At 38.5% G+C, this 21,500-nt stretch overlaps 2 protein-coding genes across 2 annotated transcripts; both read right to left on the bottom strand.

Annotated features, from left to right (window-relative positions):
- Nucleotides 1–3,044: 3,044 nt before the first annotated feature.
- LOC145487899 (uncharacterized) lies at nucleotides 3,045–4,271 on the bottom strand. Its single transcript, XM_081466673.1, has one exon. The coding sequence runs from the start codon at nucleotides 4,269–4,271 to the stop codon at nucleotides 3,045–3,047; it is 1,227 nt and encodes a 408-aa protein (XP_081322799.1).
- Nucleotides 4,272–5,893: 1,622 nt separating this feature from the next.
- LOC145487284 (uncharacterized) lies at nucleotides 5,894–18,545 on the bottom strand. Its single transcript, XM_081466034.1, has 4 exons — nucleotides 18,300–18,545; nucleotides 17,017–17,685; nucleotides 9,810–10,352; nucleotides 5,894–6,516 (listed from the first exon to the last, which is right to left on the bottom strand). Exons 1-4 carry the CDS (start codon nucleotides 18,496–18,498, stop codon nucleotides 5,894–5,896), a joined length of 2,034 nt encoding a protein of 677 aa, XP_081322160.1. The 5' UTR covers nucleotides 18,499–18,545.
- Nucleotides 18,546–21,500: the final 2,955 nt, after the last annotated feature.

Below are 21,500 nucleotides of genomic sequence, written 5' to 3'. Positions count from 1 at the left end.
GATCACATATCGTGAATGGCCTTTTTATCAATATCTTCTATGCAGTAAACAGTTGCAAAATGTAGACTACAAGTAGCCTCTCTCTCGCTCAGTCCATCCTGCCCGGGCGTGGCACGAAAGAAGGAAAGTATGCCCGCGTGAAATATTGGGGCGAGAAGCGCACGAAAGGAGCTAGGGACTACCAACAAAGTTCCCAGGATTTTGCCCGGCCATTCACTTCTTGAGGTTAATTTACGGTCTTGATTCAGATTTCAGATTCTGTCTTGCTTGACAGACTAAGCGAGAGAGGGACTACTTGTAGTCTATGCAAAATGCCATTTGGTCAGTAAACACCTAACACAATTCGTTTTGATCGGATTGGGATTGTTTAATTCAAGAGATAGCTCTCCAGCTGATACATTGTACATCGTGTTTTATTACGTACTTCCTGGAGTTTGCTGCATGTTTAACCTTTTTCATTATCTTGAACATTGAGGAAAAAATTCTAAGAAGATGTTAACTGATGTGAAAGCAAGGGAAAGAAGAAACGAAGGCTAAAATATTAAAGTATCCACAATTTCCGACCAGAGCAAAAATTTTGATTTCTTGACATTCTGCCACAAAATTAAATTATATCAGTGATCTGTAATCTACATAGCTACTTTGTTCCTTTTAATCGTGCACTTCCTTCTGAAAATACTTGTTAATATTTTTGCTCTTTAAAATCTTAATTTTATCCCACGTTTTAAATGTATTTGATTGTCATAATTTTACTTAGCCCAATATAATTTCAATATAGCTCACCTGCCTCCAAATCGCTTTAATTCCTAAAGCTTAATTTTCACGCTCTAACACTGAACAGTCGGATTATCGATGATCGCGGCCGGTTAAAGTAAAATACATGTAGCGATTTCTCAGCTGTCGGTTAAAATGACAGCCCACTTTTCAGCTCAGGAAATCTTGCAGATCTCAAAAAGAGTCAGTTCTCAGCTGACAGTTAAAAAGTTGACCAAATCTCACTGACTCTAGCTATCAGTTTTTCCCTGCACAGACTCTCCTAAATAAATACTAATCAGTATCCAGATCCATCCTGCACAACCAACAAAAATATCGAGTGGAATGAAGAGAAACTACAGTAGGCTAAATTTAAATCTAACGAGTCCACAGATCATAGAAGCGAAAAATGATATTAAATTGGAATGATTTTAACATGAATGTACATCAAGGAGTGTTAATCAAAGGGTAGCGATGAGAGGTGAGTATAAGCTCGCGCTGAACGCCGGACATCAGGTAACCCGAGATAGGCAGTTGTTTTGCCGTCTCCCCCACCCCCCACCCTCATGGTCCATGGTCTCCCCCCTTCACCATCGCAAACAGAGAAGTAACGCTTGATTGCGGAACAGTTATCTTCTAAATAAAGTTCTGAAGAACGGGTAATATACAGCAGAAAAGCTATCTTCTTTTTCAAAGAAAGGATCTCAACTTTGAGTCAATCTCGCAAAATCGCGGTTTCTGGCTCTTCATGTCAATTACTGTAAAGGAAACCTCTCTTTTAAAATGTAAAATTGCAAGGGTTCCATTTACGTCAGTCAATTTAAATAAACCTAGCGACTAATTATTGAAAGTTGTGAGAAGCGACAATGGTAATAATAATAATAATAATAATAATAATAATAATAATAATAAAATATTTATATAGCGCCAATATCCTAAAAGTTCAAAAGCGCTTTACAGTTAGAAATATTAAAAACACTTAAGACAAATAAAGTAAACATAAAAAATGTCGCTAAAAAGTTATAAAAATGCTCTCTTAAAAAGGAACGTTTTTAGTTTATGTTTAAAAAGGGACACTGAGGAGCTGTTCTTGATGTCAGACGGAAGAGTGTTCCAAAGTGTAGGAGCTGCTACAGAGAAAGATCTTGCGCCATATGTTTTCAAATTGAAGTGCGGAATGGAAAGAAGTTCTTTAGAAGATGAACGTAGCTGACGAGACGGAGTGTAAGGAGTGAGAAGATCACGAACGTATGAAGGTGCCAGATCGTTTAGGGCCTTGTACGTGATGAGTAGAATTTTAAAGATGATACGATAGTTAACAGGAAGCCAGTGGAGATTAAACAAAATAGGTGTGATGTGTTCGTGTTTTCTAGAGAGGGTGATGAGACGAGCAGCGGCATTCTGGACGTGCTGTAACTTTTTTAAAAGACAGTTTGGTAAGCCATAGAGTAGAGAATTACAGTTATCCAATTTTGAAGAAACAAACGCATGAACAAGTATTTCAGTGGTGGTCGATGACAGGTACTTCCTTATATTGCTGATATTACGGAGATGATAAAAAGATGATTTGCAAATACTTGCAATATGTTCATTAAAACGAAAATGATGGTCAAAAATGACACCGATGTTTCTTGCTTTCTGTGACGAGCAGATGGTTTCATCGACGGCAGAGATTTCTTGAAGGGTTGGTCTCGGTAGATGTTTTGCGGAGATCACTAGAAGTTCTGTCTTATCCTTGTTAAGTTTAAGACAATTAATCAACATCCAGTGATCAATCTCACGTACACAGCGCTCGATGTTGGACACGGCTAAATCCTTATCACTGGGTATAGTTGGCTGAAAGGACAGATAAAGTTGTGAATCGTCAGCATAAAATGATAACTCAAGTTGAATTTTTTTACAATGTCTGAAAGGGGTGAAGTGTAAAGAACGTACAAAATGGGTCCCAACACTGATCCTTGTGGAACACCACATTGAAGAGCATGATCTGAGGAAGCTGCACCATCAACAGAGACATACTGCATGCGATTGGACAGATAAGATTTAAACCATAATAACGGCTTGCCAGTAACTCCAAAGCGCTGTTGTAGACGGAAGAGGAGAATATCATGGTCAACAGTATCGAAAGCAGCAGAGAGGTCCAAAAGTAATAAAATTACCGTTCTACGTTTATCAATTGCTGTGAGGATGTCATTATGCACGCGAATGAGAGCCGTTTCTGTGCTATGATACTGTTTGTAGGCAGACTGTAATGGCTCATTCAGGTTGTTGTTGTTAACATAGGAGATCAGTTAGTTAGCAACCAACTTCTCAATTGCTTTGCTGAGAAAAGTAAGATTCGAAACAGGGCGATAATTTGAAAACTGCGTGTGATCCAGAGAAGGCTTCTTAAGAAGAGGACGTAGCTTAGCAACTTTTAATTGAGAGGGTATTTGGCCAGATTGCAACGAAGTATTTATAATCTTGGTGATAAATGGAAGCAGTGTGCTCAAAGCATTTCTTGTGACATAGCCAGGAAGAGGATCAAGATCACATGACTTGGAAGATAATTTCACAACACATTTGCGGACTTCGTCAACATCTACCAAACTGAACTCATCAAACGTATAAGGACAGACCCGGTTAACTTCAGGAACTTGATGGATGATGAGAGCTGCATTGTCTAAGTCGACCCGTATTTTGGTGATCTTATCAGAAAAGAACTCGACGAACTTATTTGCGAGATCCGAAGGCGAGTTGCAGGGCGGATATGGTATATCACACTCTCTATGTAATAGACTGTCAATTGTTTTGAAAAGAAGTTTATAGTCCGTCTGATTATCACTGATCAGCTTAGTGTAGTAAGTTCTCTTGGAAGAACAAATTAAAAAGTTGACTACACGGCATTGATCAATAAACAACTGGCGGTCGACTGGAAGTTTGGTCCTTCGCCAACGCCGCTCCAGTCTCCTGCGATCTTTCTTCAAATTGTTTATTTCTTCAGAATACCAAGGTGCAGCCGGACGCAGAGTTATTGTTTTGGTTTTTACAGGAGCATGGATATCAAGTATGGAACTAAGAACGCCATTATACTCACTGATTAAGTCATCAAGGCACGGAAGCGGTGTGGAAAAGAGACTCGAAAGACTAGAATTCGTGACATCAGAACCAAAACTATCAAAGTCAATTGAACGAAGTTTTCTAAATGTGATAAGCTTCTTTTCCAACACTGGTTTTTTAAGCATCAGATGAAAATGAACGGCAGCGTGATCAGATATAACAAAAGGGGAATCAATTGACAAATTAGAAACAATGTCATCATCTGATCTAGTGATAACAAGATCCAAAGTGTGACCGTCTTCATGTGTAGATCCAATTGTGTGCTGATTAAGATTGAAAACATCCAACAACTGAAGGAATGCGGCTACGTGTTGAGAATCGCAAGTATCAACGTGAAAGTTGAAATCACCGACTATTAATAAGCTGCCAGGAATAGTAACGTATTGTTCCAAGAACGTGAAGAATTCATCCAGGAACATAGCAGGTGTAAAACCATTAGTATTCGAAGGCGGTGGACGATAAACAATGACAATTCTTATACTTTTATCAACCGAGTTCAATAATAAGTCGATGTATTCGAACGAAATAAATTTCCTGTGTGGTTGAAGCTTGATATTAAAGCATTATCGAAACAACAAGTCCACTCCACCACCACGAACAGGGCCAGATCTTGGAACATGATGAAATGAATAGCCTGTAGGACATAAATCGTGAATGATAAATTCATTATCAGTTTCTGGTTGCAACCATGTTTCCGTTACAGCAAGTAGATCAATGCAATGTTCAGCAACAAAGTCTTTGATGATAGGAGTCTTGTTGTTTACTGAACGCGTGTTAAGAAAGCAGAAATTTACAGGGCCAGTCGCCGATGTATTTCCTCTATCAAACGGTTGACGCGGTATTATTGTTAAGTTGCTGTGGTTTGAGCAATTAGAATTCTTTCTGGAATATGCAGATTTAGATCGGGAAATTGGATTTGAAACCAAAGTTTGAATATTATATGAGCAGCGCATTCTTTTCTCCTGAACCTTCCTTCCAGCTCTAGATCCCCTAAATCTCCTTTGACGGAAATTGCCTTGAAAGTACATATTTCGTGAACAGTTCCAAAGAGGGCTCGAAACAAATTGCACTAATGGCGAACCAAGTGTAGAGTTGTTATAGGCATGATTCGTCATCTTTAATGTAGAACACATCGAAGACCTGTATCCTGGATTGACATCATGTTCACGATGTATTCCTTCAGTCAAAGAAGGACTTGGACCAGGATTAGATTCGACATCCATGTGTATCGTCAGGTCCATTGTCGAAGGCACGGCAATCGAAAGATGACCACGTTTGTGCCATGTACAAATCGAGCGTGTAATTTTGTTCCTACTGTCCACAGTAGTAACGATCAGTGGAAGACCATAAAACTTCGAAGATAAGATAGGAGTGTCTTTAGAAAAACGAAAATTGATGCCAGGCAAACAAACATCAAATGAAAAACAAATAAAAATCGAAAAAATTACAGGAGCAAGGAAGCGTGTTGCAGCCATCTTGGGCGCATACATTATCTAATACTAGAAAATCTTCTCCTATAGCAACTCAATGGGCGACAAAGTAGTTGAGACACATTTAGGAAATGACGCTTTTCGATATTTAAGTACCTGTTCTATTTTATTTGCATCTAGCGTTAATTCTCTGATATCCCCGGCCCCCCAATTCAATGTCGTGTAGGCGCTGTGGTCTGTGCAGTCTAGCTAAGAAGTAGAAAAATAAACGTTTCTTCTTGGGGAGGGGGGGGGGGGGAGGGGGTAAATGTTTCCAAGATGCTCGAAAATCGAATTTAACTGCCAAGTGTCTCAACACTTTTGTCGCCCATTGACCGCTGTGAAAATTATAGTTTCTGTCCTAAAATCAATGATTGCAAAGGAAGCTTTTTATATTAAATTCCAAACACCTGTTTTATGAGAATTGCTAATGAACGTCTCTTCAAAGCTAATGAAATAACTACTTATTATTGATTGTGATCGATCAGTTATTGTAAGCTGTGATGAGCGAAGATCAGATGTTGGTATTTAAGTCACCAACGACCGGATTAAACCTGTTACTGGTATTCTTTCTACGATGACGGCTTTAGTTTCATTTCAGTGAATTTGAGTGACAGATCACGTCTGAAGTGGACCCACCTCACTCCTTGGGGATTATGTTTGTCCCCCAGGTATTGTCCGTTTATATTGGATTCGTGGCAATTGTAGTACCACCAGGCGCCTGTCCATCGTACAGCACAGTTGCTGCTCCATATGTCATTATCTCTGTCTTTTGTACTAAACGCCATGTTATGATGGCTTGTTAACGAATCTCCAGCTGTACCTGAATATGAACCCACTTCAAGTCGATACTGCGCATGCTCATCACCAATGTTAAACTTGTCATATTTAGCGTACATTTTAGCTCCGCTCCAGTCCTCCAGTTCCACTCGTAGAGAGCTCGGTCTGGAGGCCGTCAGTCGGTGGATCTTGTCGTTTCCTAACCAGAACTCAGCAGTCAGCTGACCAAAGCCTGCTTTGTAGTCGTTCCATCCCCGATAGAAGTCTACCGAGCCATCTTGTCTTCTCTGAAAGACGGTCCAGCCTCCACCGTCAGTGCGCATGTCACAGTAGACAGTAAAGTGTCCTGTACCGTCTGGGTTGACAGAGTACAATCCACTTTGAGTATGGCCTGATTTTAGCAGATCCGAACAATCTGACAAAAAAGGGAAAAACTCAGGCTTTAATTTCAATTTTTCATTGTAACCTAACTCGATATAAAAATTTCAAGTCAGTTTTCTTGGCAAATAGTGCTACGAAAGAATTTTGGTCGACGTTTGATAACAGCTAACCTATAAGTAATATCGAATCGCTCGGTTCGGTTAAAACAGAAGAAAAAGATTACAATAAGGAATAACCAAAGCTTCAGCTTCTTTAAGTGAATATAATGATTCTGACAGTAATTTTTTACAAAGATCTCTTCTCCGGACTGAATACCAGACATGTTGTCCCAGACATGTTAAACGGTATATGCGCGTAATATCCGGTAATATTCTACCTGGGACTCTAGCACAGGAGGGAAAATACCATATACTAGTAGAGTAAGTAGACCTTAAGTACTTTAGATGTGAACGGGTCTAATTTCAACTTAGGTAGCACCTTATGTAGTTATGGCAACGCATCTCAAAATAGCCGAAGTACACTTTCAAGTCGAGTTCAACCATTCTTACCAGCTTACTTATGCACTATTAAAACAATTTCAGCGAAATGAATGTCAATCCAATGCGTTGTTTTTCGGCATATCAGAACAGCGCACAACTCCGAGTTGCCGTAGGACACGCCCATCATTTTCGTACTACCCGCTTGATTTAAGAAGTCGAGCTTTCGAGAAAATAAAAACCACCACAGAAAGCCAAAGTGGATTTTAGCATATCAGTACAATCTGAAAAAGAAAATGGCGTCTTTATAAATTCAGATTTGAAGTCATTTTTAGCGCTTCTTTTATTTATTCGATTATTTTTTTTCGCGCGCTGTTTTTCGCGCTGCGCCGCAACTAACTGAACGCCTGGAAGAGGCTAGGTAATTTAACGTATGAGAAACTTTCCATGACAATTTAAATATTAATTTCATCTGGTATCACAAGGAAAAGAAAGCAAACAGCGGTTACAAACATTACAAATAGACAACGCTTGGTCTAAAAAATCTTAATTGTATTAACCTGACGTTTGGTATGTTACGACATACATCTTCAAACATGACGGTGATAACTTTCACAAAAAAGTATAAATTTAAAAATAAACCAGGCATTGGTGACAATCTAAAAAAACATTAACAAAATTGCTTCTTATTAAAAAAGAAAAAAAACAAACAAAAAAAAAAAAAACAGCTTCTCACAGCTAAGGTCTTCATTAAGTGAGGGTTTTAAGCCACTGACAAATAGAGTTTCTTTCATTTCACACGCATGTCGGACTTTCTAGTAGTAGCGAGGATTTTGTAATTTTTAATTTATAAGTTTATTTAGACCATGCATTGTCTCTTTGTATTGTTTATAACCGCTGTCTGTTTTCTTTTCCTTCCGAAATTGAAATGGCCAAAGAACAAGAATATTTCATTTGGTATAAATTTTGAGTACGTCCTGACTTTTTTACAGATCAGAACAATCTGATAAAAAAAGAGAAACGCATGCTTCAAATGTTCTTCTCAGTTTAGCAAGCCACTCTATAAAAGAAGTTGCAGTCAGGTTTTCTTTGCAGGTATCAATTGAAGCAAAGTATAGAATACTACTAGTCCAGGAAAAAAAAAAATCATTTCTTAAAGTAAGACACTGATTCACATGTTCACAGTCAGAGACCTTATTAAAAAAGAAGACGAGCTTTAAAAGGGATAGGCCCTCTCTCGCGGTTCTCCTAATCGCCAGATGCTGTTCAATGGAGCAAAACCTCGTTTTCAAGGCTGTTCTCTTAGGAAAGAGCCGTGGGAACAAGGTTGATTGGTACACAGACCATTGTAGCTAAGATGCGTCTTCTTGAGCCTTCAAAATGAATGACTTGTGGTCTCTCTTATTATAACATGCTCAATTCGTGGTTTAATGGTTAACAAAGTACTAAAATCCACTCAATAAAGACGACTCTCTGCTTCATAGCGGACGATGTGCCATATTAGAAAGTCGACTTCTGTCTCGCATTGGACCGCTTTGCTTTAATCGCTAGCGCTAACACTTTAATTAGGTTTAATTTCTTAGTTTGTTGTCAATTCGGCTTCTCCTGTTGATAGTTTTTTTTGTTGATTTATCAGAGAAAAACACGAAAGATGCCGCCTTCTTTGTGCACCACACATGCGGATCAATACGTTCATGCGATGGATATTATTTGACTTGTGGACCGGTTAGTGTTTTTGCCGAGGACAGAAACTAACAGGAATATTGGACTCCGTTACTGAAGGAAAACCTCTCACAATATTTATTGCGGTCTTACAACACTGTACTTAGGTGGTGGATGTGCGCGCGTGACTAGCCTGACGTTGGCAGTTCGTCGGACATGCCGTATCGAAAGAAAAACCTATGGAAAAAAAAAAAACAAAACAAAACAAAAAAAACGAAAACAAGAAACAAATAAACAAGCAAACTTGTAAGGGCTCTTTCAAATATTTGCTCTGGTTCTCTTCAAACGAAAGCGTTCAATTCCCAAGATTTTTCGTTGAAGAGAGATTCAGTCGTGAGTACTAATGGTTATAGAGTACATTGCAAGCTGCATTTCTGAACAGTTTTTTGTCACAGTGTAAAAGTGTTATTTGTTTGTCCAGTGACTTCCGACTGACAGCCCTTATTTTTCTTCATGACCTGACAAATATAGCCTCCCAAAAGAGACCATGTCTACAAGTTTTTCAAATCCGGATTCCTTTCGTTTTTTTCATTTTTCATGCAACATGGGAAGAAAACATCTTTCTTGCTAGTAAAAACTTTCAGTCATTAAATGAACAGTTCAAATAAGACATAAACTATTTGTATAAGTATAAACAGCTTTTTACCCTCTGAAGCTTGGGAGTTAAATATTTTGAGACTGCTCCTTAAAACTCTATAAAATAATGGTGGTTAGACTGGAGGATTAAAACTGTGACATATCGATTTCTAGTCCAACGTGTTGTCCGCTCAACCACGCTTCCTTGTTCACAGGAAAATTAAAAACGATAAAAGGTGTCGAACTACAGGAAATTAAATTTCTTTCTCACAAGTTTATCAATGCCGTCCGCACGTTACCTGTACCTTTTCCTTCAATCACTTGAACGTTACTTATATTCTCGATATGAAACACTCCTAAACTTGAGCCCTACAAATATAGATCACTGTAAATGAATTATTTGAGATAAACGCATAACAAGACGCCTTTTTACAACCTTGAATGCAGTTTATTAGCAATCTATATTAAGACTGTGGACTAAAGCTGATTAGTATTGTTTCTGTAGAAGAGGGCTGGTATTTTAACGTTGCTTTGCTCATATAAAACCACTTACCTCTTGCTTTAACTTCAACATAACTTATTGCCTCAATATGAAAGACTCCTGAGCTTGTAGCCACACAAATATAGATCCCAGCATCGTCTTCTCTCAGATCTCTTATGATAAGCGCCTTTTCTGTCCTGTCGCTCCTCCCCACGGGCAATGCTGCTCCTTGTCTTTTCCAGCTGATGAGTGGTCGTGGATCACCAGTAGCGCTACAGTTTAACGTCAAAGTTTCGCCGGTAACAGGAAATAGCTTTCCAGGAGGCTTAACGGTAAACACAGGAAGGGAAACCACAACTAGCTGAGTTTTTCTTTCAACATTTCCTAAAAGGTTGACTGCTGAACAGAAGTATGTGTCAGAGTCACTTTTACGGACATCGGAAATTTTTAAGACACTGCTGTTATAGTGCGCCCTCCCCTGGGGTAACTGACCAAACAACTTCCTCCAGGTCACCACTGGTGCCGGGTATCCGGTCACGTGACAGGTTGGTAGAGTGACGTCACTTTCTACGGTGACGAACTTAGGTCCCGGTTGAAGAGAAACTTGAGGGTGAACTGCAAGCAAGTAAATATCATTAAGCTACAATAATTGTGGTCTTATTTAGATTTCTTGATCTCAATTTGTTTTCCTTTTTCAGGGCAAAAAGCTAAAATGATAACCTTCTATGCAGGGTCTTTATGGCTCGTGACGCAGGATTAAAAGATTGCACAACAAGCCATACGGAGAAAGAGACTACTGAAATGAGGGTCTGCATGGGGCTGACTGTTAGCTGAGTATTGGTAATTTGTAAGGTGGCTGAACACAGTTTTTGAGACCTGTGTTTCATTCACCTGTTTCTCTAAAACCTTTGATACCTCGGTCGCCAAAAATGGCAGCAAGAAAGTTAAAAACACAAACGTTGTTGTTGTTGTTTTTTTTTATGGTTAAGCTGACGTATGTGCCGTTGCCATGGCAACATGAATAAATATAAACAGGCCTTTAAAATTAGTTTTGTTTATTTGTAGAAAATCTACTCATTAGGGTTTCTTTATAATTAGCACGCAACAAGCTTGTAACGATTCTCACAAGTTAACACCATTTTGCTAATAATTTAACAGAGAGATCTTTAATTACCCTTGTTGAAGGTTCACTGGAATATCTAGAATTTACTCTGTTAAAGTTCAATTATTTTCAATACTCCAGTTACTTATTTCCTAACGTATTTTCGTGCCAAATTTCGTGAAACTCTAATGAGTGGTTCTCGAGAAATAGGCGTATTTCCGAGAGTGTAATTTTTCATTCAGTCGCAATTTTTTGACTTACTACGCATGCGCTGCATTTAACTGGGTTCTTTCGGTAACAAAGAAAAAGCTGAGAATTGCTGGGTTCTTTGCGTCGTTATCTTTTCTAACATATCTTTGTAATAAAAGACTAAAGCCATTAATATACTGCGTTCAGTTATAGAGAAAAATAGCACAGATAGTGCGTGGTGTTGAGTAAATAAAATGATCGCTCTATTGACGGCATGTTTGCTTTTTGCAATCGTTGTGCGGGCGCTGAATTGCATCAGCAAAAGCGCGCGCGAAAACTGTGTTCGACCACCTTAACTGATAGCTGAGAAACGTTAAGGTAATTGGTTTGACTAAAATATAATAGGATCTCCTTCAAGAGGACGATAAATTCCTGTCCTTTAAAAACTTTTGTTATAAGTTGAAGCTCAAAACGCCCTTCACCCTCTACTTCGGTCTTATTAATGCTATCTCAACTTCTTGGAGGTTAGTATCTGAAACTCCTCCTTCGCGATGCCCAGAAAGTGAGGAAAAAGAAAACATCATTTCCACCAAATATGTGTACAACTTGCTGTTGAAGAAATTCTTCGTAGCACCTACTGCTGAAACTAAAATCTTAAAACATGGTTTCACCCCGGAAACCGTCCAAAAAGAGTACGAATTACCTTTCCAAATCAAGTGTGACGTTAAAATAACAATGTTTCAATATAAGATAATACACAACATTCTCGCAACTAAAATGTCTCTTTTTAGAGCCAAAATGTCTGACAAAGATATGTGTCCTCAATGCTTGGCTGATACACACTCCCTAGATCATATGTTCTTACGAAGCTCTTCCGTTATAACCTTTTGGAAGACCTTTCAAAACTGGTGGACAAATAAAACGAAACAGCAACTAGCATTATCAAATAGTATGATTTTATACGGTGTTTTTGACAAGACGGAACATAGATACTCTTTGAACTGTGTGCTTCTAATTGCGAAATTTTCTATATACTACAGCTGCCTGCACGACGAAAAGCTCTCTTTCGACAATTTTCTCATACTTCTGAAAGAAAAATTAAAAATACAAAAAGAAATTGCATTTAATAACAAGTCTCTTAGCGCTTTCCAAAAATCCTTTCAACATATTATTTAACATGCACTGATGACGTGTTTTCTTTGTTTTGGTAACTAAGTAGTGTTTTTTTTTTTTTGGTTAGTAATATAACGCTCATACTGTACGTATATAGCAAAGGCAGCGTTAGTAGTGCTGCCTTTTGTTTGAAACTTAAAAGCTAAAAAAAAACAAAAAACAATTGGACATTTTCCAAACTGTATTGTTAAAGCTATGTAAAGAACGATGTAAGTGGCCTTAACGATCATATTGTACTGTAAGTAAGTAAGTATTGTGCTGTAATATTATTATTTCCTCTTTTTATTTGTTTAGTTTTTTCCTCTGTATATCGTGTTTGTAAATCAATTAAAAAAAAAAAAAAAAAAATTAAGATAATTGCCAGCTAAGGAGATTGAGCTTTTCCTTCTCGATTAGAGATGGCTAAAGCAAAGCGTTTTACTCGTAACTAATTAAAATTAGCCACTTTTACGTATGTCTGGACGTATGAGATGTATAGAAAGTGTTATTGGATGCTACGGCGAAATAATACGGCGCGAAATGGCACGCTATATGACGAGTCATGGTTCTAAACCCCTCTAACAATATGGCTCCTTAGTGTGGTGTAGTGAAAGCTATTTTAAGTTTCTTTTGTCACGAAGAACAGCGAATGGTGGAAAGACAATAAGCCGTCTGACAATGAATCTCAAAGAACACTTAATTATTTTTTTGCAATGAAACAAAAAAAAAAAAAAAACAAAAAAAAACACACACATCTGCGCGATTTTCTTGGCATAAAGAATAAACAGTCAAGTATAGCTTTAGATCCTATAAGCTTTTTAAACTCTACCGCTTGTCTAAGAGCAGCGGGAAGAACAAAAAACTATGCGATCATCAGACAATTAAAAAGTCGATGCTCTAACGAACGAAGATGACTTGGAGCTCCTTAGAAGTTCTTTGTACTAGTCTTAATTAACTCTCCCTATTTGTAGGGGTGAGGGGGAGTATAAGCCGCGCTCGCTGATCTGCAACTTTGTGAACGTTCCTAAAATTTGTCGGCGTAAATTTGTATGCGTCCCCAATTACTCCGCTCGGGCTACATACCTTGACACTTATATAAAGGTTCTTATCGTATCTTATGTGTCAATTGTTTGGTCTCTGAATTTGACGTTAATATGGCAATGCAATTATGTTTTCAGCAGAGAGTAGTTCACTTAGATTTAGAATTTTTTTAAAGTTTTGTTTCGGCGAGATTTTGGATTGTAAAGATTTTATTCTACTATCTTTACTCTTCTTGTATTTTGATAATCAATTTCGTGTGTTCATTTAAATTAATTTTGGAGTTCTATAAAACAAACTGCAGTAACAAACATGACACATGGACTACGCATTTCCATGTTTATTTTTATAGCGCAGCTTCTTTTATATTCCTTCTCAAATTGAAATGGCCGATGAACAAGAATTTTATAAGTGTTCCGGCATTTGTGAAAAATTTTGAAAGTTTAAGATGGCGTATCCAAAATGGTGGACATCTTAAAATGTGACGTCATTTAGGCGTGACATGACGTCATGTTTGACGCGTAATTATCAGTAACTTAGACAAAGTTTTGGACACTTTACATGTCATAAAAAATAGACTATTAATTTTTTAAGTGGTTTTATATGTACAAAGGGAGTGGGATGAACAGAAGGCCTAATTAGGCTCCCGAACGAATGAATGAACGAGCAAAGCCCGGGAAAAATAGGTTAAGGTCTTCGGAAGGTGATAAGAGGTATAGTCGAACCTGTATAACGGCCACCCTTGGGATTTAAGGAACTAGCCCCTTAACACAGGATCACTAACAATACTCACTTGGCGTGGTCTAATGTCAATTTTAATGGCGTGTCTACAAAAACACTTCATGCAATGAAACTATTCCGTTAATATATGAACAATTAACATTTGATTGACGTTTGATTTCGTAAATACCTTTTGATTGACATTTAGCCGCGTAACCGATACGGTCAATTGACCTTTGAGCTTGGATAAGTTAGTTTTTGTCGCAGATATTTCCACTGTGAACACGTTCGTTGCTGACCTGTTTTGCTGACCCGTTTTCTGCTGTTTTCAAATCTGTTTATCTGTTTCCTGACCTGGACAAACCGTAAAACAATCTGATTGGACATCGTCAAAGAAGTAAGTTTAGTACTGTAACTCAGGCTTAAAACAATGTAACTTAGGTTTGCGTTTATATTCCGATCGTCTGTTTGGTTTCTCAATGGAATTTTGTATTACCTCTTTAGATCGAATAATCTTGAATCCTGGAATAAATTATACGATTGGCGTAGCCCAGTTAGATTGTCTACTTGGTTTTTTACGGAACCAGAAACAATAGGACAATCAACGCTCTTTCAAGCGATCAATACTTAAAAAAAAGTTCAGTGCCAACTTCTAACTTAACGGTACAATGTACGTAACATTGTGTAAAAGTACTGTGCCCTCTATTCTCTTCTACGGTATAAAGTACTGTATTTCTAAGACTTACAGTTCGCAACAAAAAATCTCATTCCGTCATTTCATAGTTGTTAGGCTCAATTTCATAGTTGCTACGTTCAGGGTGGCCGCCTAATACAGGTACAAATAACAAAGAAAAACATAGGCCTGCTACAGGGTGGCCGTGACCGCTTAATAGAGGTGGCCGCCTAATACAGGTAGCAAATACAGCGTTTGCTTGAGCAAAAAACCGGGACTTTGAAAACTGGCCGCTCAATAGAGGGTGGCCGCTTAAGCAAAAATGCTTAAGATCGTTTATCGGCCCAAATTTTGCCCGTTAGGGACTAAGATAGGTCAACTGAAAAGAATTATATGGAAAAAAAAAAAAAAAGATAGTTTTGGAACAAAAATGTTCTTTTCTTTAATCCTTTGACTACCAAATGTACACCAAAATATGCCGTTTTTAACCGTTCAATCAGTCTTTTGGGGCCATGGCGCTAAATGGGCCTTAGTTAAAAAGCTATTTTTTTTTTTACCAAACAGATAGATTTCTCCAAGATAAGGTGCAAAATTGTAGAATGTTTTAATTTGATGCATACGCATAAGCCAAAATTTGGACTTGCTGTTGTTTGTAGTTGTTGTTGTTGTTGTTTAGCAATTGAACGTTCCGAATTTTTTTATTGTCCGTTTCCTTTCCATTTTCTCGGCCCTTTTACTTTCGCTACCTTTTGCGTTCCATATTCTTTCTGACCGACCTAAAAAGACGTTGGGTGTTAATTATGGGCAATGCCTGGAGATGGGACCTTGATCAATTATCGGTATAATTGGCCACTTTACCACCATTTTTGCACCAAAACTGATGACGTTATTTTTCAATTTGCTACGTCAGAATGCCGTCGATATCCAAAACCAACTGTTGTACGGATAGATCTACCCTAGCTCTACCATTTGCTTATCGAGAATATCTGGTGACATTTGGATTGATGACGTCACAAGTGATACAAAGAGCACGACCATTAAGTAGCCGTACATGGCTCCTTGGGCGTCCAAGTGCTGATAGAAGGAGTTACATACAGGTTCGACTGTATTCGTCTGCAAACAGCTAGTTCGAAGTCACTCGAAAGTTCTGAGAAATAATCGGATTCTGCTTGACCCTGTTCGGCTAGCCCTTGCTTAGAAGCAGGTGTAAAGGGAAATTTCATTAGAAGTTTAAGCATTTAAACTGTGGTTGACTTAAACTGTAGTTGGCTTGATAGTTCAGTTGCAAGAGAACTTCACCGGTATCGCAGAGGTCGTGTGTTCGAATCCCGTTCAAGCCTCATTTAATTTTCAGGCTTTACTTTTACAGCTGCTCAAGTTGTGCACATAACTGCAATGATCATTCATGTCTTTACACCTTTCTCCACAGTTAAAATGTATGATCTATCATATATTCATTCGCAGAAAGGTCTGTGGAAACAATTTGCGATAGGTCCAGATCTCTCCATGATGGTACCATCGTATGATTCGAGTTATTTGTTCTCCCAGAAGGGAACCCGTTTTCTGTCCATCCTATCTTACATGATAACACAGGCTACCCTGTAGACGCTACTACTCTAAGAAAGATAGGCTCTGCCACCAATGTTTGGCCGTATTTCTTTCTTTCTTTTTTTCTTTTCTTTTTTTTTTTTGTCTACCAGTTTAGCCAGTGCCTGAGTCCCGGGGAGGGGGCGGGGACCAATGCCATCCCCCCTCCCCATGTAGTCAGGTCGCTAAGCTATCAGCTCAAAGGATTCAAGCTGTGTCTTCCCCTCCCACTTGCCTTGGGGGGAGAGGGGCTGGTCCAAACTTCAAATCCCTTGACAGACAGACCTTCAAAGCCCTATTAATTGAAATTTGCTAAGATTAACTGAAAGCTGAAAAATAACTTGAATTTTAACTGTTAGCCGAGAAGTGGTTTAAATTATAACTGATAACTGAGAATCCAACATCACCAAGCAGACCCTCGAGATACAACCTTATTTCTCTGAGTGTAGTGTTTGTTGGAGTGAACTAAGATGCATTCACCTTGAAACGCTTCTTTGTTCACCTTTATCTGTTTACGATGACTTTTTAAGTTCATCGTACCATAAAATGGCTAAACAGGTCTGAAATGTCGAAATCGACGTAAATGTTTATCAAACTTTTAAAGCAACTGAAAGTTGTAGCTAGTTCCATAGAAAAGTCAACGCTACATTCGTCTCAATTTAACTGTAAAGAAACAGAGGGTGTTTTGGCTTCTGCTAATTAAAAAGCGAACATTGCGTGCTTCAAGAACGACAAACGTTGTCTGGAAAACCTGCGTAGTGAGGCCACGCGTTTCACTGGATAGCTAATGTCAGCATTCAAAATAATCAGAAACTCACCATTTACTGTTAATCGCACCACTCCCTGTGAATTCCCCAGGATGTTTGTTGCTGAACACTGATACACGCCTAAGTCACTTCCGGTCACCTTCTTTAACTCCAGCTTTCCACGTGAAACCGCTGACTGAGTGATTTGTGACTGGCTGTCCAGCTTACTCCACGTTACTGTAGGCTCAGGATTGCCACTGGCTGAACACCGAAACGAGGCTGTTCCACCCTCGTTCACTGTCAACGTCACAGGAGAAACAACAACAGCAGGAGATGATATCGATTCACCGGGTTCGCCTTTAGTTCCCGGCATGCCTGTGGGTCCCATGTCTCCTTTCTCGCCTTTGTTTCCAGTCTCTCCCTGTGGTCCTATAGGTCCCGTAATGCCTTGCTTGCCGCTCTTTCCTGGCGATCCCATAATACCTTGATCTCCTTTGTTTCCAGTCTTTCCTTTCTCTCCTGTTCGTCCCCGGACTCCTTTCTGTCCTCTGGGTCCAGGTAGACCGGGAGGTCCTGGGGGACCAGACGAGCACGTGACACCCTTCGACTGGCAGAGATAGACTCTCCCTTCTGATAAAAGTTTGTTGATTTTCAGCATCGCTTCTGCTGTGTGTTTAGCCTCTGTCGAGTTCTCAGTTGAGTCTAGTTGACGGCTGCGTCTGTTGAGGTTAGGGAAAGAACCTTTTGGGAAGAAAAAAAAATATAGTTGAATGGAAAGGACGTAAAGAGTACAATATGCAGAGCATTTATAACGATCTTAAATTTATGTTAAAGGTAACGAGTTTTTAGTATCCGTGCTGCCATTATCGCCGCAGGCGAGCATTAAGTTTTCATTACTAGCTTCACGAAATGACTGAAACGGAAATACTTGACGTTTCCTTCAATCGAGAATAAAAAAACGTATTTGGAGCTTCAATAGTTAACTTATTCTTTGCTCATTTCCTGATGCAAAAACTGTCAAAAAAAGTTACACCATCGGTGGTGCCAAGTTTGATCAAACTGAAAAAGTGAAGGGACTTGTTCCTCATCATTGTGTTCATCTTAACTGAAGAAAAATTCGTTTGAAACATAATCATTATTTTCATGTGAAATTGTCTGCGCTGGATTAAAGAAAACTTGACCTGCTAACCTTCAGCTCAGAACAAACGGACACGTAGGAACACGTTTATTTGGGATTTGTGTTTTGAAGCACAGACTTAAAACACAGTATATGTAATTTAAACAAGCTTTGTTTCTGATAACTGTATTTCTTTATTTTAACCTAACTTGTCAACTCTAGCTTGTATCAAACTTACCAGGAGCATTCTTGCTTATCTTCATGTCTGCGTCGTTTGTCGGCGACTTGTCCTCCGCAATGCTTTCAAGAGCGTTTATTCTTTCCTTTTGCACGTGTAGTTCCAGTTCAACTCTTAAAAAGCCGGCGCAGTAAAACACAATGGAGAGAATAGAAATAATAGAAGCAAATAAAGGCATGCTTTGCTTTTGAACAGCCATGATTTCAGCGATATCAATCCCTAATTCCGCAACGTTAGTGAAATACAAATTGCTTCAGCTGGTTACCTGATACTGGGATCACGAGTTTGGGTAACTTGCCAAATGGTCTGCTATTGATGTGATGCCAGACAAAGTTGGGATGGGAGGTTTGTAAGCAATTTAAACAGAGACTAATAGGTCCGCAAGGCGTACATGAAATACTGACCACTCACGTGGAAAAGTAAAGCCCCGCAAGTAGAAACGGAAATGTAACTAAATTTCGCAGGGAAATTACTTTTTTCCGGATATATCTCAAGCCATTTTAATGTAGGCCTAGGTCAAGGAGTTTTACTGGTAAATGTAAATGATCAGTTATATTTCTTAGGACATAAGTGGCAATGGAACCAAATTTACCAAATTGTACTTTTTCAACGTCCTTCATTTTGAGGTATATTTGATGCTTCTGACGAATCATGTTACATGTCGCGTGAAGTTAAGCGCAAATAACCAATATTTGATGAATTGATTTCGGTTTTTAGAAAGATCAGCTAACAAAAAAGAGTTAAAAAGCGTTTTAGATGCAGGTCAATTGTTTTCATCTTCGCACGTTTGGAATGACCGTTCCAGGTTTCGCAGACAAATTTTATAGGGTTAAAGGTCATTTTTTTTTTTTTCAGAAAATTGGACTTTTGATCATTTATATTACCCGGCAAGGAAGAAATCAAGGAGGAAAATTGGCTACAATTCCAAACGTAGGTAACAATGTAAATAATTTAAATTTCCATTAAAAAAACGCTCATTTATTGATCCATACAAGTAAAAATCGCCACCAATTCGCCGATCTAAAAAAGGTAACAAAATGATCACGTAACACTTCACGTGATCAGATATATTCGAAATAATAGTTAAGGCAAAGAAGGACGCCGAGTTTTATAATCAGGGAAAATTTCAGGTTGATTAAGCAAGTATACCCAGAGATATAGCTGCACAACTATAATTAATTACCTTTCACTTTTCTGACCCTGGTTTTAAACTGCTTGGGATTCTGTCAGTTAATCACAGAGTTACATTGTTTGGCTTCCGTTTGTGAGAGTGTCTCTGCACAGTGTGTTCAAACGTTGCGTTGATTTATCCTAAAAGATCGAGGAAGCCTAAACACCCCCGTACACAGAACAGCTTAGTTGCAGAAGAAAAAAAGCGAAACAAAAAAATATTGATTTAAGGGTAAATTTCGATACTATTAAAGCTCTAACATGGCTCCGCGGTTTAGAGAAATTAAACAAAATAATTTGTTTGTATTAGTGCCTCAATTTTTATTTGATTTCTTAGTTACGTTTTGTTCCCGTAAGCCAGGGAGCCACGTTAGAATTATAATATTTCAAAATTGGCCTATTAATATTTTTTAAATTCATTCAATTCTTCGACTGTTGTATGATTCTTGTGGTATCGTCTTATCAACATATTTCTTGGAGCATCAGTTTTTCATATACTTGTGCAATCAGAGACAAAGGAGCGGGACATTTTTTCGTCGTGGAATGGTAGGTGTGGCCGAATGGGACGTGCAAAAATAGGCTTCACTTCCCTGTTGAATGTCTTTTACCTTGGTACCCAGTGCCGCGCTTGTGTGATCCGTAACATGTTTCACATAGAAATGCCGGCTATTTCAAATTGATATTTGATTTTGTGGACTTGGTAATTCCACAAAGAAACAAGGTATGTGTACTTTTATTTTACAGAGACGACGAACGACGAAAAAATGGCAGTGGTACAGTAACCGTTTTGGTGCCAAGATTCGAGCAATTTCCGAGGTGAATCTAACGCTGGAGCCTCCTCCCTGTCAACCTTGCTCATATATAATACACGTATCGACTAAAAAGCGCTCAAATGTCTGAGAAAGCAGCGTAACGATGGAAAGCAACAGCAGGTATTGTTAGACGAACTTTATTTCGTGATTGCGTGATTATTAGCAGAAAATATCAGTTCTAAATTCCATACAAATTCGTTCATGCATTTTCAAAATGTCATTAATATACAAATATATGCTTGGGTAACTTCTCATAGGAGAAGGGCTCTTAACGGACACTCTTTTGCAAGGTGTTCAGTTCTAATCTGTGATCACATATTATGAATGGCCTTTTTATCAATATCTTCTACGCAGTAAACAGTTGCGAAATGTAGACTACGAGTAGTCTCTCTCTCGTTTAGTCCATCTTGCCCGGGCGTGGCACGAAAGAAGGAAAGTATGTCCGCGTTAAATCTTGGGGCGAGAAGCGCGCGAAAGGAGGGACTAACGACAAAGACCCCAGGATTTCGAGCGGCCATTTTCTCCTCCAGGTTAATTTACGGTCTCGCTTGACGGACTAAGCGAAAGAGGGACTACTTTTAGTCCGTGCAAAATGCCATTTAGTCAGTAAACGTCTGAGAGAATTCGTTTTGATTGGATTGGGATTGTTCAATTCAAGGGATAGCTCTCCATGCCAGTTGATACATTGTATATCCTGTTTTATTACGTACTACCTGGAGCTTGCTACATGTATAAACTTGTTCCATTATCTTGAACATTGACGAAAAAATTCCAAAAAGATTTGAACTTATGTGAAAGTAAGGATAAAGAAGAAACGAAGGATAAAATATTAAAAAAAAATTCCACAGTTCAGACCAGAGCAGCAGTTTTCATTTCCCGACATTCTGTCACAAAATCAAATTTGATCATGTGTGATCTACTTTGTTCACCGTGCACTTCCTTCTGAAAATACTTGTTAATATTTTTGCTCTATAAAATCTTAATTTTATTCCACTTTTTAAACGTATTTGATTATCATAATTTTACTTAGCCCAATAGAATCTCAAAATAGCTCACCTGCCGCCAAATTGCTTTAATTCCTGCAGCTTAATGTTCACGCTCTAACATTGAACCAGTTAGATTTGCGATGATCCGCGGCCGGTTAAAGTAAAATACATGTAGCGATCTCTTAGCTGTCAGTTAAAATGACAGCCCATTTTTTAGCTCAGGAAAAAGAGTC

This window comes from Orbicella franksi, chromosome 5, assembly GCF_964199315.1.
Source record: "Orbicella franksi chromosome 5, jaOrbFran1.1, whole genome shotgun sequence".
Taxonomy (NCBI): domain Eukaryota; kingdom Metazoa; phylum Cnidaria; class Anthozoa; order Scleractinia; family Merulinidae; genus Orbicella; species Orbicella franksi.
The sequence above is the reverse complement of the archived record's forward strand: the minus strand, read 5'-3'. Positions and strand labels throughout refer to the sequence as shown.

Coding starts and splice junctions, on each gene's coding strand:
- LOC145487284 (XM_081466034.1), bottom strand. CDS start 18,498: ATGGCTGTTCAAAAGCAAAGCATGCCTTTATTTGCTTCTATTATTTCT. Junction 10,353..17,016: donor GGTGCGATTAACAGTAAATG/GTGAGTTTCTGA, acceptor ACTTGCTTGCAG/TTCACCCTCAAGTTTCTCTT. Junction 6,517..9,809: donor TGTTGAAGTTAAAGCAAGAG/GTAAGTGGTTTT, acceptor CTTTTTTGTCAG/ATTGTTCGGATCTGCTAAAA.
- LOC145487899 (XM_081466673.1), bottom strand. CDS start 4,271: ATGTTCCTGGATGAATTCTTCACGTTCTTGGAACAATACGTTACTATT.